Source organism: Fundulus heteroclitus, chromosome 1 (assembly GCF_011125445.2).
Source record: "Fundulus heteroclitus isolate FHET01 chromosome 1, MU-UCD_Fhet_4.1, whole genome shotgun sequence".
NCBI lineage: Eukaryota > Metazoa > Chordata > Actinopteri > Cyprinodontiformes > Fundulidae > Fundulus > Fundulus heteroclitus.
In genome coordinates, this window is record NC_046361.1 from 14428885 (window position 1) to 14445649 (window position 16765).

The window sequence follows — 16765 nt, forward strand, 5'->3', positions numbered from 1 at the left end:
AACATTGTAGCGGTGGGAAAAGCAAACCAATGTTGACCTGGGGAACGTTTACACCATGCATTTAGATCTGAAGAACAACGCTTTCCGTCATCGGCAGCTAAATGAGTCGCTGAGGGTGAGAAACCGATCCACTTCACTTGAACACCTGCGGTAGCCGCCAGTGTAGTCGGTTATGACGAAACGCTACAGTCAAAAGAGCGGAAAGTGGCCTTACAAGTTTACGAAACCAAACCAAAAACCGTCAGTCAAAGAGGAAAGTGTTTAAGCATGTGATGCAGGTCTGTTTTATTGTCATTTTAGACATGTCTGGTATCTCATTGCAACAGATGGAAACTTTCGTAAATGTGCTTCAAAAAGGCAGAAATCTATGGAAGAAATGAAACCAAAATGAGTCCGTCTTTTAAATCCCCCCTTTCACCTCTGGTGTCGATAAAACAAACCTAAGACATTTTTATCCTCCCGCCCATGACTCAAAACTTCCAGTTAGGATCCACATGTAGTTGTAGAGCGAACAGCAGAGCAAAAGGACAGGCACTGCAACCGTGAGACTAAGAAAGCCCTCTGCCAAGTTAAAACCTCGCCGCCCACCCCCGACCACAAACCCACTCAAAGCTAACAAACAAAAAGGAAAAGATAAAATCAAATGCCACTCCTAATAAGGGTTGGGTCCTCTAACACTGCACCCTGAAGCTGGGGAGGGGGCTTCAAAGCCAAAAGCAGAATCACCCCAAAACAGAAGTCACGAGTCATTGCCGTCAATCAAAACATTAACGCCTGACCGTGATGATGCTGCTGCCCCCCCCCCCCCCTCCCCAGAATAGACAGTTTCAGCCTTTTGACATGTACAGCACACCAGAATTTTCACAAGGTTTCTAAAACGGTCTTTTTTTTTTGCCCAAGCTTGTTAAAAAAACTGAAAATAAACAGGATCATGACTTTAAATGAAGACTTCGCCATTGGTATCAGTCCGGCAGAGAGTAAATTCTGTTGTAGCGTGTCGTTCCTCTTTAAAAAGCGGTGTCTTGGTGTTAGGATGGGTTTATTTTTTTTGTAGACTACACACAAGTTTTGCTTGGTTTATTCTGAGATGTCATGTGGATGTGGGGGTTGGGTAGAGAGCGTGGTGTAGACTATGTACTCTTTGTGACTCAGAGTGTAAACTTCCTTTAGTTTTCTCTTCTTTTTTCTTTTCTTTTTTTTTTTTTGGAGTTGGTAGCTGTATCGATTATATTTGTAGGGATATTTGCGTGTTAGAGGGGGTTGATTTGTGGTTGGTTCAGGGCAGAGAGTTCAACAAATCCTGCAGGAAGAGGTCTGGGTCTGGGATTTCAGAGAGGAGACCTGAAAGAGAAAGAAACTCTTTACGACTCTGACCCAATTTCAAATTAGTTTGGAGTTAATGTTCCAAATATTTCTCAAAAAAATGTGTCAAACGTGCGTTCCTACTGACCTACAACATCAAAAAACTCGGACATGGACTCTGCGGGCATGAGCTCATCCTGGAAGGCCCTGAGCACGCGCTCTGAGGCCTCGTAGATGGGCATGTCGTTGTGACGGACGTATTCTGCCAGTGAGAAGGACCAGCCCCCCTCTGTGTTGCTGGTTGGTACTTTCTGTGGATCAGGAGAACAGAACATGTTTGAGCTTACGTTATAACACTTTAATTAGTTAAAACATTCTGAATAAATGGCAAATACATAAGACCATTAAGTAAGTTTTGACCTGCTTATTTTTTTCCACAGCTTCTAATTTCACTCATAGATGGTTATGTTTGACCCGGAGTGGTAAAGCACAGCTGTCTTTGTGGTAAACGGAAAGTTGATTTAATGTTTGTCTTAGCAACACGTCAAACTGATGTCTCTCTCCTTACTGGCAACACAGAAGATTGAGCCATTTCAATTTCTTTAAAGACGCCGAGATGCAGCAAGTTCAAGAAAATTGTAAAAGTAAACTATTTAAGAGGACTAATTATTCTCTCCATGTGAAAGGTTTTTTTTTTTTTTTTTTTTTTTTTTGCTCCAAACACATGACACAGTTGTTTCTACAGAATAAAGAGACTTGTGCAGAAAGACCAACCTAAGGGTTGAGGGTGAAGCTGGAATCGCCACCAAGCCAGAGGCGACTGCAGACGTTTGTGAGCATAAATCTATTTGTTCCATCATTATTTGGTAAAACATCTGCTGGTGACCTTGGAAGGTATCGGTAAATCAGTAAACGCGCTCTACAAACCATCATCATGTAGGTTTACCAACAATAATTAGTTGTAGTGGAGGGTCTTTTTTTAGAGGCAAAGTCAAATGATTTTACTTCCTACAATCACATGTGCAGCATCAGCTTAAGCGACTTTTTAAGGCAGAACTTGTAGATGGATGCTGGTGCAGAAATTACGTCTATCTGAATACCACATGTCTCTGTTGTTTTTAATCACAAGCGGCCATTCTCATCTGTGGTGAATTACACCACATGGGAGACTTTGCTATCACTACTTCCTCTCAGACGCATTGATACCAGTGAGGATGTTTGTTAAAACATACCAAACATCCTCACTCTTCTGTTACTTCTGTCTTGTTCTTTTTTTTTATTTTATTTTTTTATCTTGGAAAGAGTCATGCATACCATTGGCAGACACAAATCCATACAAGACCAAACTTTAAAGCAGCATCAAGACAAATGAGAAAACAGGAAGGAGACCAGTAGTCAAGCAGATCACGGCTTTCAGCGGATTCTAGAGAGCATTTACCCTGAACATGTCGTAGACGAGATCCACCAGGCCCCAGAAGAGAAGAGGAGAGCGGTACACTGCATATTCCTTTGGTGTTTTATCTGTGACTCTGATAATTGAACAAAAAACAACAACAACAACAAAAAAGTTAGAAATGCTCCTATGTGTGTTCAACATTAAATCAATACTGGGAGTAAAAGTGGTTCCTAGAAATAAACTAACGAAGTAAAATGCAGCCTGGCCTCGCTGTCATAAGTATGGCAGACGGCTTCATGAAAAACAAACAGGACCAATAAAAGTGTCGTACTTGTTTGCGGAGGCTGCAGAGACTTTGCGTGCATGTGCGGCCACCAGTAGCCTTCGAAGGAAGTAAAGGCGTGAGCTCCTCCAGCGTTCAGGGGGCATTATGTGCATGGCCAGGATGGTAAAATAATGAGGCCCTTCAACCTCGTACGAGCTCTCCACCCATTTCTCCTTCGGCTGCTCCTGGAAACTCTGCAGATTCTTCTCTTCCCGGGACGTGGCCCTTGTACTGAGGCGACAGAGTTTGTGACATGGTGCAGTCAGGCAATAGTTAAATCCAAACAGGACACATTTAACACGCCGATCGTTACAAGACTCCTACGTGTTGAGAACGTAGAGCACTGTGTGGATGATGTAGGGGATGAGGTGGATGTTGCTCTCTCGGCCCCCGCCTCCTGTGTCCACGCTGAACGACTGCTCGGTGGCGAAGCGCAGGAACAGCAGCTTGGTGTCGTGGATGTTCAGTTGGTACGTCGGCTCCCGCTGACCTGTGCACTCCTGAAGATATGTGTTGTGCCTGCGTGGAAAGACATCGTCAGCAGAGAAAGAGCGACTACGATGAAATATCTTCTCCCTCCATGTAGGATGAAGCATGTTACCTTGCTAAGCATGTAGCGAAGGCTGATTCTGGCACATGGGGCCCCCAGACGGGCAGCAGGCCGTTGCACTTGGTGTTGGCGTTCTGGAGAGCGGCGCTGTCCCACTCTTCTCTACCGCGAGCCAGCCTGATGAGAGGAAAAACATAAAAGCTCTGCGTTGGGACAGATCCAGACTGCTGAAGCATGAGAGCAGAGGATAAAGTTACCTGACGGCGGCCAGATGGCAGTCATAGTGGACTATGTTGAAGTGGGACACGGTGCTGTAGCCCTGCTGCTTGCGAGGCTTGTTTTCAAATTCCTCCAAGGCCACGCGCTTTGTGAAAGTGTAAATACCCAAAACTTTGGTCGGCTAGTGGAAAAGAAGACAAAAGGGAAAAGGTTTGAATCATTAAGCTTTAAACTAACATGAGGAGTGCGCGTCTGTCCAGAGGGACCTAGCGTATCTTATCTCAGGTCCCACATCCACTAAAATGCTTCCAAAGCTTTAAATCTCGTGACTTACCAGCGTTGAATCTCTTCAACAGGTTATATGTATTTTTAAAGGCAATCTATCGTTCTTAGCCGTGCCACTTTGTTGTTGAGTTAAAATGGCAGATCACACTGCACTGCAAAAACTGAACTAAAAATAAGTAATATTTTCTTAAAATGAGTGTATCCGTCCTTGATTTGAGCAGGTAAATAAGATAATCTGCCAATGGAATAAGATTTTTCCACTTAAAATAGGAACAACTCGTCTCCATCATCTTATTTCAAGTACAGGATGTCTAGTTATCTTATTTTAGGGGTCAAAATACTCATTCCATTGGCAGATAATATTATTTACCTGCTCAAATCAAGGACAAAAACCCAAATTTTAAGAAAATTTTACTTATTTTAAGGTGTGTTTTTGCAGTGTGTTATACATCGTACTGTGTTCAGTTTGGGACACTCTGGATGTGTTAGCTACCTGGAACTTGTAACCCTCTCTGCAGATGCAGCAGGTCAACCCCGGCTCCTCTATCAGCTCCTCCATTTGCTTCAACAGTGAGGTCTTTGTGACCACCTGCCCCTTCTCATTGGTCTGAATGGTAAACATGAAGGGACTTAATAAAAACACACTATTCATACAATAATATCAATTTAACTGAAAGGGAAATCATATGTGAGACTACCGTCATGCCCAGAGTTCCCAGAGCCTTCTGCCTCATGGCCATAGCCATTCGCTTCTTCTCAGCTCTGGTTTCCCTGCGGGCTGCTTCAATCTTCAGGTTGACGTCCCTGTTTTCCCTCAGAGCCTCCAGGAGGTTCTCTGCCAGGGTCCCAATGCCTTCGTCACTGGATACCTGCTCCAGCTTGTGCAAGTTGGTTATTGAATCGGTTCCTATCAACAGCTGGACATAAAAAAAAAGACATTTAAGCAAAAACCAGAAGCGTTGTTGTGTAAAATTATCATTTATATTTACATTTCAGATATGTTATACCTGAGTGGGTGGATGCTGCATAGCCAGACCACGAAGCAGTCGCAGGATGAAGGGTAGAGCAGGTCTAGAAAGGAACTTCTTCCACACATCTGCATCTAGACTGATGAAAGTGAAGAAAACATTTTAATTTTAAATTTTTTTTTTTTACACCAAATGGACCCCTGTTTCAAAAATGACCATCTTCGGGATATTTGGAGTTGAAGGAGACCTACTTTTTGGCATTTGGGATATGCTTCTTCATGTAGTCCAGTGCACTCTGAGTGATTCCTTTCTGCAGGATCAGATCTTTCAGCTGATGGCCGTTGCTGTTGTTCTTGATTCCGGCGGCAATTTTACAGAAACAATCCAAAAACACTTTGTCTTCTGCGCTGTGCTCCTCGTCATACCTTAGAGAAACATAAAAACAATAATGATCACTTCCACAAAGGTAACCTAAAGAAGTACGCTTCATTTTTCACGTTTAATAATCCTGGTGCGTCTCCCTGTGAGGGCGCAGCATCTCTCACTTGTCAAAGCTGCAGCACGGTTTGAAGCGCTCCACCAGGATCTTCATCTTCTCTAGTTCACCAAAGGAAAGGTAGGGGATGATGCGCAGCAGACCCTGCAGCACGCTGGGGTTTGAGCGCACGAAGGGGGTGTTGATCTGGTCTAACAACATGACAAGCTGGTCTTTGTCCCCTGTGAGCAGAAGGTTACCCTACAAAGGTAGAAAAGGACAGTTTTCATGTCAAATAATTAAAGAAAAACAAACGTGAAACTGTTCTCTTTTACAATTTCATTTTATGCAGTATCAATATTGAAAATAACTACTTGGACACTAATAAATATTGGGTAATTGTGCAGGTACCATGCATTCAGGCTCTATGCCAGCAACATGTTTGGTGTTTAATGCAGCAAAAAAGGTTTTAAGTCAAAAAGAAACTACAACTTAGTTGTTTCTTTGCAATTTTTTTCTACAAAACCATGTTGTTTTTGTTAAAAATAATGAATTTTATTTTTCCAGTAGCTGGATCGACTATTTATTACCTAGAATCAATGTTTGCAACAACTAAAGTAGAAAGACAGCCATTAACACAATCATTAAATGATTTACTAACATGAAGCAGTCCTAATTCAAAGCATAACTATTTTTTATACTAAAGGGACACTTTAATATCTTACCTTATCTTCTGAAATCTCTGCATTGGCTTCATCAAGAATGATCTCCATAATGCTCAAAACCTGTTCGGCTATGGAGGCCCCACCGCTGTCCTTACTCTCCTGCTCTGCAACCAAAGCCTAAAAAGGATTAAAAATGAAGATTTCATAAATAATCACAAATATCCAGTTATAAAAGCCTTTAAAACTCCAAACTACTTTGAATGCAACTTTATCACTGTGTTGTGACATTTCTGAAAGACATACGAGGTTCAGCGTTCCCAGCATGACGTTGAGCGTGTTCATCTCTGGTTTGACCAGCTGTTGCCGGTTGATCTTCACCTTCACACAGTAACTGAACAGCTTCAGCAAAACCTGAGAAGACACACAGAGTTAACTAAGGAACTAAAACAGTTAACATCACACCTCTGAAGCTGCAACGTTTAGGTTAAGATAACATAACATAACAGAAGCTGTTATGATCAGCTTTATTTATAGAGTCGACTCCTGCATGACAGCCTTCAAAGATTCAAGCTACGGCTAAGTTAGCAGGTTTGGCTTACTGTTAGCAGATGTCTTCCTTGTTTAAAATCTTTGATCCCAGACAGCCGGTTGAGCATGCACTCCAGTCCTCCACACTGAGCCATGACTCCCGCCATCTTGTACACCTCTTCATCGTCCTCCTCTTCGTCTGTAATCAAATTTTCCCCCTATTAGTGACCATGAAAGTGGGCCTTTGACACGTTCATACGGATCCACCTTTAATCAAGGCGCTGCTCATATTTATTGACGGCCCTTCTAAAGATGTGTAGAAACCCTGAATACGGGTAAATCTTTTGTTGCTGAAGGATAATCTCACATTGAAAAGGTCATAAAATTTAACAGTTAACATGAATTAACTTATTGAGCTACAGAAAAAAAAAATCTCACATTAGGAAATACCTGTTAGAACAAAATAACTAGTGATACAACTACTGGGATCCCTACCAATGCCAATCTATACGTCAATGTTTTAAGTTAATCATAGTTTCTAAGAGCCCCTAATTAGTAATCGAATGACTTCCTGTTTTCCCAGGGGGAATAAATATAGCACAAAGACAACTTTTACAACCACTAGGCTGGACGACGACTCATTTTTATCTGGTCCCCATACGGTGAGCAAGACGATAAACCCCCCCCCCAAAAAAACACAAGTTTACTGTTGGAGAACTGTAGGTAGAAGTAAGATCTTGGGTTTACTAAGCATCAGTATAACAACTATTAGACCCCATCTACCTGTTGATTGTTTAGGGCAGTATTATGGTTAACAGTGGGACATACAGGTGTGACGAAAGCAAGAGCTGCAGAGCCACGGCCAAACCAACATAAACATGGCGGCCAGGAGGACGCACGCGTAGCTGCTGCTGTAACATCGTTTTTGTCAGAATCCATAATTTCAGCAAGAAGCGCCTTGCCCAGCGTAACCTCTTGTTCCTCATGACGTCTGCTGCTTACATTCTCATTAGATGCCGTTATTGGGTAAAACCAGCCTTTGGTAGGCGGGAACTAGGTGTCGCTCTGCCAAATCAGATCGGAAAGTTATTTTCCACTGAATCAAAAAACTTTTTCGGACAGCTGAGTAAAACTAAGAAGCGTTCACAACTTGTTTAAAATGTAGCTGGTGATACTGCAACATCTGTTTACATCAATGATGTGAAAATTATATGATTTGTGTAGTTAAACTGTCTCCATGCACTGTGCTCCTCCATAAAAACTGAACATTACCTACATGAAAGGTTTACAATGATACGCCTTTGATTTGGCTCTCAGGTTGTGAAATGACAAATCGGTCCTTGAACAGAACCAGACAAGAAATCAACAGAAACGATTCTGACACAAAGCAACCTTCTTCTACGGCTTATCTCCTTCTTCAGACCTAAATCCTCCAGAAAAGCTGAAGCGTGAGCTGAAGACAGGAGGGCATAAAAGATGATTCTGTAGCTCAATAAGTTAATTCATCCAAAAAATATTTTTATTTTGTTATTTTTCAAGCACTTTTCAGAATTGGAATGAAAACATCCTGGTGCCAAATGTTAAACTCTGGACTATAATGGCTAAATGACTAATCATGACGCCCTGATGTTTACACAGTGTGTAAACAAATGTGTAAATAAATACCTGTTTTCATGCCGATATATTTTTTTTGCCTCTTAAACAAAGCTAGACATGGTATTATGCATAAACATATAAATTAATAAAAATTGTACATTTCAATAAAGTCATAAGATTTGTTCATTTCTTCACTCTCTCTCTCACACATCTAATTCTGAGCTTTCACACCAACAACAATAATTTCTTTGAATATTTTTGCTTGCTGTTTATATCCATATTCATAGAGTTTAATCCTGGAAAAAGGTTTTTAAATTTCCAAGTCATTCCAGTCTTACAATTTGCTTGCAACTGGGCAGGAGCTTAGTACCCTGAAAGAGACTGTTTAGCAACTGTTTAGTAACTCCAGGTCCTTCGTTTGGCAACGTAATTCAGCCTTAGTTTGTCAAATACAGAGAAAACAAATTAATAAGCATTAAAGTACGGTTTATGGGTTGGGTTTCTGCAATGTTATCAGCATGTTAAAAACTCATCTTCAGAACCAATCTCTGCTTAAAATGGTGATCTGCACCAAGTAATCTACTTTCAGCAGTTATCACCTGTTATTGCTCCGTAAACTGCAGAAAATACGTGCAGAGTTGCTCTGTCTGCCTTTACTACCGTCGGCTCCTATGGCGGAGGGATATTTCAGCTGGATACACTTTCACTTTTACATTTCACTTTCAGAAACCTGCCCAAAAAACCCACAATCCGTGACTCATGAAATTTAGAAGCGCTTTTAGAAAAAAGAAGCCCAAAGTCGCATATGTCCGAGGGTAAAAGAAACTTCTTTTGCTGCAGTCTCTAGCTCTCTTGAAACTATGTAAAGCGCCGAGGGTAAAAGAAACAGTCCGGAGAGCGCGGCGGGGGAAAAAACATTAGGGAACGGTGTGTGTGTTTTGACGTGACGCGCGATTAACGGCGACAAAAAAATTGTCGGCGTTAAAATGGGTTTACGTTAACGCCGTTTATAACGCGTTTAACTGACAGCACTAATTATTTCATAACCAGGTTTTCTTCCCCACTGAATAAAAGTACCTTATTTTCAAACCATTCTTTGTGAGATTATGCAACTTTAAGGGTTTTTTACACATCTTTACCAGTGCTCAACACCAGGGAAAAATATTCAAATAAGAGAACAGAAGAACGCGTTACGGACTGAGGACCGTGTCAAAAAAATAAAGAAACTCTAAACATCTAAAATCAAACCTGTGGTTGAGTCCAGCGACTCTATGAACTCCTCAGTGGCATCTCCCAGCAGGCCTCTCATTCGATAAATGATTCTCATCGGCTCACCCTTTGGTAGAGATAAGGCCAGGATCGATGGATTAAACAAATTTACTGAAAAACTTTACAGAATCAAATGTGAATAAGACTAATGAACAATAAAACCAAAGTGACTCTCACCTCGTTGGTAGGGCACCACACCTTCTTGTAGACCTCTGCCACTGAAAGATCTAAGCTGATGATTTTGTTGTTGACCAGAAGCTGTAACACAGATGCCAGAAAAATGGATTTTAACATCAGCAAACCTCCCGATAAGCAGAATACCGTCATTTAAGAAACATAATTACCTCCATGCCACTGTCGTCTTCAAGAAGCGCCACCAGGTCGCAGTCCTGACAGATCTTGTTCTTGATGTCCCTCATCAGAGGGCCGATGCCAGGCTCGTTGCTGCTGTACGGGTTGCCCGGCATGCGGCCCTGCAGGAAGTCCTCCTGGTTTGGATCCTTCTCCAGGGTCACAAAGAACTCAGTCACCTCGTTCTCCTCCTACACAGAAAACGACACAATTCATCAAAACCCATCAGCTAACACTGAACTCAACTGTTATTAATTAGAGGTGATGTAATGGGAATGTAACATTTCTTTTTTCATGTTCATAAAGGACCTATTTTCAGGGTTCTGACATTTTTTCTATCAAAAATAGCATTTTTCAGAGCTTTTCTGGTCCATTTTTCAAGCTTGAATCAAATATAAAGCTTGATCATTCATTTAATTCTGTTTTTTAGGGAAGACAGGCTTTAAAAAAATTCAACCAGCATAAAACACAGACCAGGGTTTCCGCTACATTTAATCGATCATGGCGCACCGCCACGGCAAAATAAAAGTCGCCACACATTCAGAATGAAGTTTTGTTTTAAATACATGTTAAAACAAAAGTATATGAGATTTTACGTGATATAACTTTATTCAATAACAGCGATATGACATTTCTAATATTTCAATATACATTACAGTCTATGATTACAGCATTATGTTATGGGTTTTCTGTAATTTTATGTGTTTATTAATTGTTTATTATGTGTTGTGGGCATTCTTTGCAGTCTTTCTTAAGATTTGATTTTGTTTATATCGATATAATATATCACATGGACAGACAGACATTAATATATATATATATATATATATATATATATATATAGTATTTATGCGCACAGGAACTTACAGGGTAGATTATGCTGCACAGTCTCTCAAAGATGAAGACGGGGGTCCTGTAATCATCCAGGTTGTACCGCTTTGCCGTCTCGATGCACACGGCCATGAAGGCTTTGGTTTCAGACTCTGTACCTATTGACAGAAGCACAATCGCATTTTGACTGTTCAGAATACAGAAAAGTACAATTTTGCCTTTGTGAAGATTTTTTTATTGTTAAATGAAAAGCAAAAATAGATTCAGCTGAGTCTTTCGAGTAAAGGAGTAAGAGTAAAGTACATTTGAGTTCACTTAAATTGGTTAAAACTTTAAATAAACCCAATGCGCCTATGCTTAAAACAAAATCAAATATGTCTAGCTATTTGGGGAGAGAGTATTTTTTTTGTTTAAAGTGAGTCGGTGCAGACCTGTCGTCATGTCCTCCAGCATCTCCAGCAGCATGTCCTGGGTCTCATCGATCAGCTTGGTGCGCTGCACCACCAGCTTCCTCAGACACAGGTAACCGTTCAGTACTGTGCCAACCAGCCTACTTTTGAAATGCCGCTTGATGGACTCCACCTCCACAAAAGAGGACAGTAGGCCTACAATGTCAGAAAACACAGAGTATTAAGACAGAAAACCAAAACTAATATGCGTTATAAAACAGGAGGAAGTCAAACGCACCAGTTAAGCTCTTCAGAGCGTAGCCTTGTTGTAAGTCTGTGCTGAGAGTAGCCTCCTCCAGAGCCAGGAGATTAGCTATTTCCTGCAAGAATTCAATGACAAACCCACATGTAACATTCACTCATAGATTTCTAATAGATTTACTACTCACATTTTTGTCAACTTTATTGAATTTTAAAACACCATTGGAGTTTTTTTTTAAAAAGCAAACCTTAAAAAAGGTTCAAAACGTTGTCTATCTTTCTACATATAAATAATATATTGCCTTGGTGATGAGGTTTCCGATGTAGGGCAGAACTCCACGGGCCGCCAGGTAAACCTTCCAGTGTGTGGGCTTGATCAGCTTCTGGTACAGACCCAGATACTCTGCTGCACACTCTCCAGCCACGCTCAGCTCATCCAGGTAACTGCAAAACACACCAGAGTATTGGCCATACTGATCGCTTACTGGTTAAGATTGATCCTTGAATAAAATTACAGCAAAATATGTTTTATTTATGATAAACAAAACTTTTTTATATATATTTTTCATTTTAGTACATATTATACTTAAAATATATAAAGTAATGTATTGTACATACATTACTTTTTATTCAAATTGTTACATATTTAATTTTTTTGTGTATTTTAAAATGTTTTGTCGTTTCTTTAAACAATTTTCTTTCCATTTTGACATTTACATATCTCTCTTAACACCATACTCCATTTTCTCAAACAGCGTATAATTGATGAACTTGACAGGACCTTTACGTTTGATTTTGCACGGTCCGATAGCTTCGAGTTACAAGGTTTACATTTCCAATCCCTACCTGGTAAGCAGGTCCAACACCTGCTGCTTGCGGCTGGGGATTGTGGTAAGAGCTTCCACAATAGTGCATGCAGCCTGTCTTGCAGCCTGGGTAGCTGGAGTAAACAGCACCTGCAACAAGAAGTTCACGTTGTAAGCTGAATGCGCTTCAGCAGCTAATTTAGCTCACACAAGCTACCTCAAACCTGTATTACCTGCCGCAGCCAGTTGTTATGGCTCAGTTTGAGCAGACGAGGGAAAAGGCCTTCACCTTTCCTGGATCTCATGAACTGCTTCCACTTCCATACATATTTTTCCTGCAGATACTGTTTTCTTAACTCAGGCTTCCCCTGTGGCTTCGACACAGCTTCCTGGCCTGAGGTAACGTAAATAGACCAAAAAGTGAAAGGATTATCATTACAAGCAATCTCTACATATGTATTGAATATTTGTCCATGTGAAGCATTTACATCTTGCTGGGAGGCACTTCTTCCAGGCATCATAAGACGCTTTGGGATCCTTCTTCAGCCACAGTTGAGCCTGAGCATGAATTTCATTACTGTATGGCCGGACTGTGGTCAAAGACTCGGTGGCAGCATCCTTTAAAAAAGAAGCAAGCACAAACACTACGTAAAATGGCTTATTGTAGTAGAGCATTTCACACATGCAATGAAGACCAATGGTGTCAGATTCAGTGACAAAACAGGTTAAAAGTAAAATACCGTGTTTATCGGCCTGAGATGAAGATTCTCAAGCCACAATTTAGTCATTTTGTTATTATTTTTTGTTTATAATTTCTGAATTTAGGCTACAAAGGATCCCTACTGCTCATTCTTCACACCTAACAACCTAAATATTTTTTCCAGCTGTATTTACCTTGTTCTTCTTGCTCGTTGGTGCCGGGGGCTTTATCAGCTTTTGCAGGATTCTCAGGCACATGAGAGTGATGTTTTCCACAACTACAGGCGTCTTTATATTTACTGACATCAGGAACAGGCTAAGAGCTAAAAACAGACAAAAGAGGGAAAAAAAAAAAGAAACTTCAAGCTGAGACCTCACTGACAGAAATCTGCAAACAAATCGTCAACCATATAGAGTAATAATGGCTGTGAAAACATGGAGCAGAAACATCTAAAACTTCAGCAGCCTACAAAATGTTAGTGGAAAATAACTTTTTTGTATTGCAGGAATACAAAAATTTTTTTTAAAAGCCAAAGCAAAAAATGAGCTATTCCAGGAGTCTGATTACAAAAGATCAGGAAGAACTTTTAAAAAGATAAACAGGATAAGAGCTTGATCTCACCACAACGCAATCGCAGCTCCCAGCATCCCCCTTCTTTGGAGATTGAATCCGTCAGCAGGAGCATCTCGTACTGCAAATTACTAACCTGGTGAGGCCAAAAGAGTCTCTGGTCACACCAAAGCTGCTCAGCACTTAAAGGGAGTTAAACACATTGGTCTGATACCTAAACGATGTCCAAAGATGTGAGGGATAACGTACCAAGTCGGGGTTGGCCCAGTGACCTTTGAGGGCGGAGGACACCTTGGCGATGATGAGATCGTTCATCTGCTGAGTCGCCTCTGGATGATCTCTGAAGAAGGAATGCAGCAAAGTAGAAGGAGAATTTATTAATCAGCTCAATAAGTGAATCACTTTGTAAGAATTTTTTGTGAGATATTTAAAAGCAGAAGACTTTAGGTATAAAGTTGAAGATTTAACAGCAACATCTCTACTACTGAAATGCCGCGGCGCTCTGGACCGAGGAACAGACCTGGTAAGGAGGCAGACCAGCTGACGCACTTCTTCCCTCATGGCCGCTGTACCTCGCCGCAGGTTATACTCAAACAGCTCCCGGATGAGACCCTGGAGGACGAGGATCTGCCGGAGAGCCGGGTTGGTGGCCAGTGCACGCAGCAGTGTGATGCAGTGGCCCGTGACGGCGGAGGCACATCCGTAGCACTTGGTGGAGGAGGTGTGGCCGCAGCCGAGCACAGAAAGGGCGCGGTACTGACTGGCGGTGAACGTGGGCTGGTGGCTGCTGCTGCTCCGGGACGACTTGGTGGCTGCCTCCCTCTGCTGCAGGTCATACTCCAAGAGCTCCTTCCGAGATGCGAGCACTTTCTGTAAACGAGATGTAAGGAATACAGTTATGTGGAGGAACGAAAGATGCGGCTTTGTGTTTTATGGAACATCAGCAGCTTTTTGGCCCCCTCACCTGTATTATCTTGGACAGCTCGTCAAATGATGTCTTGCAGTCGCCGCTGTACTCTTGAGCAAGCTGCTGAATGTATCTGTTAACATTAGCGGAGGATGCACCGAGTCCTGCGCCTGCTCCACTGTCATCCTGTAAGCAACAAGGTAGAGAGCCGTAAAAACACGACTGGAATACATGAAACATATCTTCATACCAACACTATAGTGGGTGCAGTTGCGTCATTTCGCAAAGAAAATTAAAAAACAAACAAAAATAACAAAACTGAAAAGTGCAATTGTATTGAACAATCTTTACACTCAGAAACCTTAATTAAATCTAGTGCAACCATTACATTTGGTGGTCAAAACTGGTCAGATGAGATCAAAATAGGCCTGCATATGTGGGGGAAACAAACCCCCACAAGTTCAAACGGTTATGAAGATTATTATTATTTTTATTTTATTTTTTTAACTAAACTACTAAGCAAAATGAAGATAAAAAGAAGCCAAAATAAGGAACTATTTGCATGCAAAAACAAACAAAAGACAAACAAAAGTGGTTGATCATAATCAGATTAATTCAGTGAATCCCGGTTCACTACAGATCTGATTCCAAAAGCATGGAGTGGAGTTAAAACATCTGCCTAAATTTAAATCCATTCACAATACAAAGCCCAAGTTAAACAAAACATTATTTGTTGAAATAATATTCAACAAATATATGAAGATTAATTGTTGTACTTTAGTTTGTAAACGGTCATGTGACTCACCTGAGGTTTTTCTGGCGCTGCCTCGTTGACTTTAGACAAAAGGCTTTCTAACTGAGGCCTGTGGCCCATCAGCTGGTGGTAGACGCGGTCAGCTTTGTCCAGCAGGGTGTTGATGTTAGTCACAGCCTGAAAACACAAACACAGTCCAGATCTTTTTAACAAAAAGCAAAAACTTAAAATGCAAGAGATATTTTCAGCAAAGGGTCTCAGTGTTCGTCTTGGTTAATAGACTCTTGCCTTTTTCCTGTCTTCTTCATTCTCTATGGGATCCACTGCACAGCATGGTTTAGCATACAGCATGAAGTCAAATCGGGCGTATTTGCAGAAACCACATGCATTGCACAGGAAAGGGTCTTTTTCGTCATAGTTGATGGACCTGAAGATAAATAATAACTTACAACGAGCGCTTTAAAACACCTACAACCCAGCGGTGACGTGCAGAGAAAAAACCTGCAGCTCACCGGCACTTGTGGCACTGGTACACGTTTTCGCCACAGTTGCCGCACACCCCAGGGTTAGCGGGCACAGAAGCGCTGCAGCGTGGACACTGCAGGGTCTCGGTGGAGGCTTGGTAGTTCTCGTAGAAATCGGAGAACTCGATCATCAGGTTGGATGCAACGATGGGTAACGGGAGGTCGATCTTCACCTCAGTTTGTCCAGGGGTCAGCTGAACTTTCTTTGCTTTGTGCCAACGAGCCGGCCTAAAACAGAACACAACAAAAGTTACAACTTAATACTGTTACATTATCAGGCGACTAATTCGATGAAGTAGGTCTTCCCCAAAGCGTACTTATTCTTCAACTCCACGATAGCCTGGACAGTCCTGTTGTTGTAGTAGAGATTGATGGTGCGGACCATTTTGGTGCGCTTCAGGTCACCGATCTTCACCGTGACTTTGCTGATGGTGTGGCTGCCGATGAGCTTTACCACCTGCTGTGTGGTGGTGTAGCGGGTGTCCACTTTGATAGATGATAGTTTGATATTCTAGAGCAGAAAAGGAAAAAGAAGCATTTAAAATAACATGCTTTTGTTTTTGTTTAGGACTTTTTTTTTACCGATGTCTTTTACGTTTCTTTTTCTGTTCTCATAATCAAAAGTCGAGATATTCTAACACCACTGTGAATGAGCTTGCTAAGACTGCTATAATCTACACTAAAGGTTTTACTTATTGGCACTAAACAGAGTATTTAAATCCACAGAATTTGTTTAAGAGTCTAACAATGAGGACTTGATGGGAATAGTTTGTGAGACTCTTAAAAAAAAGTTTTGTGTGAGTTTTATACTTACTGAGAAGGGAACTTCGGGGTTGTTGCAGACCAAGCAGGGGTCGCTCTCCAGAAAAAAGCCATCAAACTCCACCAAACCAGAGAGGGTGCTTTAAGACAAAACCACAAATTATGTGATACCGGGTATGTTTTAATGCTTGAACTGGTACTCATTTCTTATTGTATATACATACTTGTAGATGTTGGAGTTGGGGTGATTTGTCAGGATGTGGTTCTGTGCTCTCAGGATCTCCACAGCTTTCTGGGAATACTCTTTCAGCTTGGATGGACAAGACAACAGA

The 16765-nt window shown here is 41.4% G+C and overlaps 1 protein-coding gene across 1 annotated transcript in view; it reads right to left on the reverse strand.

Annotated features, from left to right (window-relative positions):
• The window catches only part of ubr4 (ubiquitin protein ligase E3 component n-recognin 4), a gene marked incomplete in the record, with an annotated part of 74416 nt that overhangs the window by 2957 nt on the left and 54694 nt on the right, over positions 1-16765 (reverse strand). The window contains 36 exon segments of the mRNA XM_036135910.1: positions 802-1341; positions 1451-1613; positions 2741-2831; positions 3030-3254; positions 3348-3542; positions 3625-3750; positions 3831-3973; positions 4571-4684; positions 4776-4994; positions 5085-5184; positions 5297-5470; positions 5591-5781; positions 6246-6362; positions 6489-6596; positions 6785-6912; positions 9558-9645; positions 9756-9836; positions 9923-10120; positions 10797-10918; positions 11192-11365; positions 11448-11529; positions 11713-11854; positions 12257-12366; positions 12450-12610; positions 12705-12834; positions 13111-13238; positions 13538-13622; positions 13736-13826; positions 14007-14356; positions 14451-14579; positions 15199-15324; positions 15436-15574; positions 15660-15899; positions 15989-16182; positions 16486-16573; positions 16658-16743. Of these exon segments, the coding sequence (XP_035991803.1) occupies positions 1277-1341; positions 1451-1613; positions 2741-2831; positions 3030-3254; positions 3348-3542; positions 3625-3750; positions 3831-3973; positions 4571-4684; positions 4776-4994; positions 5085-5184; positions 5297-5470; positions 5591-5781; positions 6246-6362; positions 6489-6596; positions 6785-6912; positions 9558-9645; positions 9756-9836; positions 9923-10120; positions 10797-10918; positions 11192-11365; positions 11448-11529; positions 11713-11854; positions 12257-12366; positions 12450-12610; positions 12705-12834; positions 13111-13238; positions 13538-13622; positions 13736-13826; positions 14007-14356; positions 14451-14579; positions 15199-15324; positions 15436-15574; positions 15660-15899; positions 15989-16182; positions 16486-16573; positions 16658-16743 (5103 nt within the window).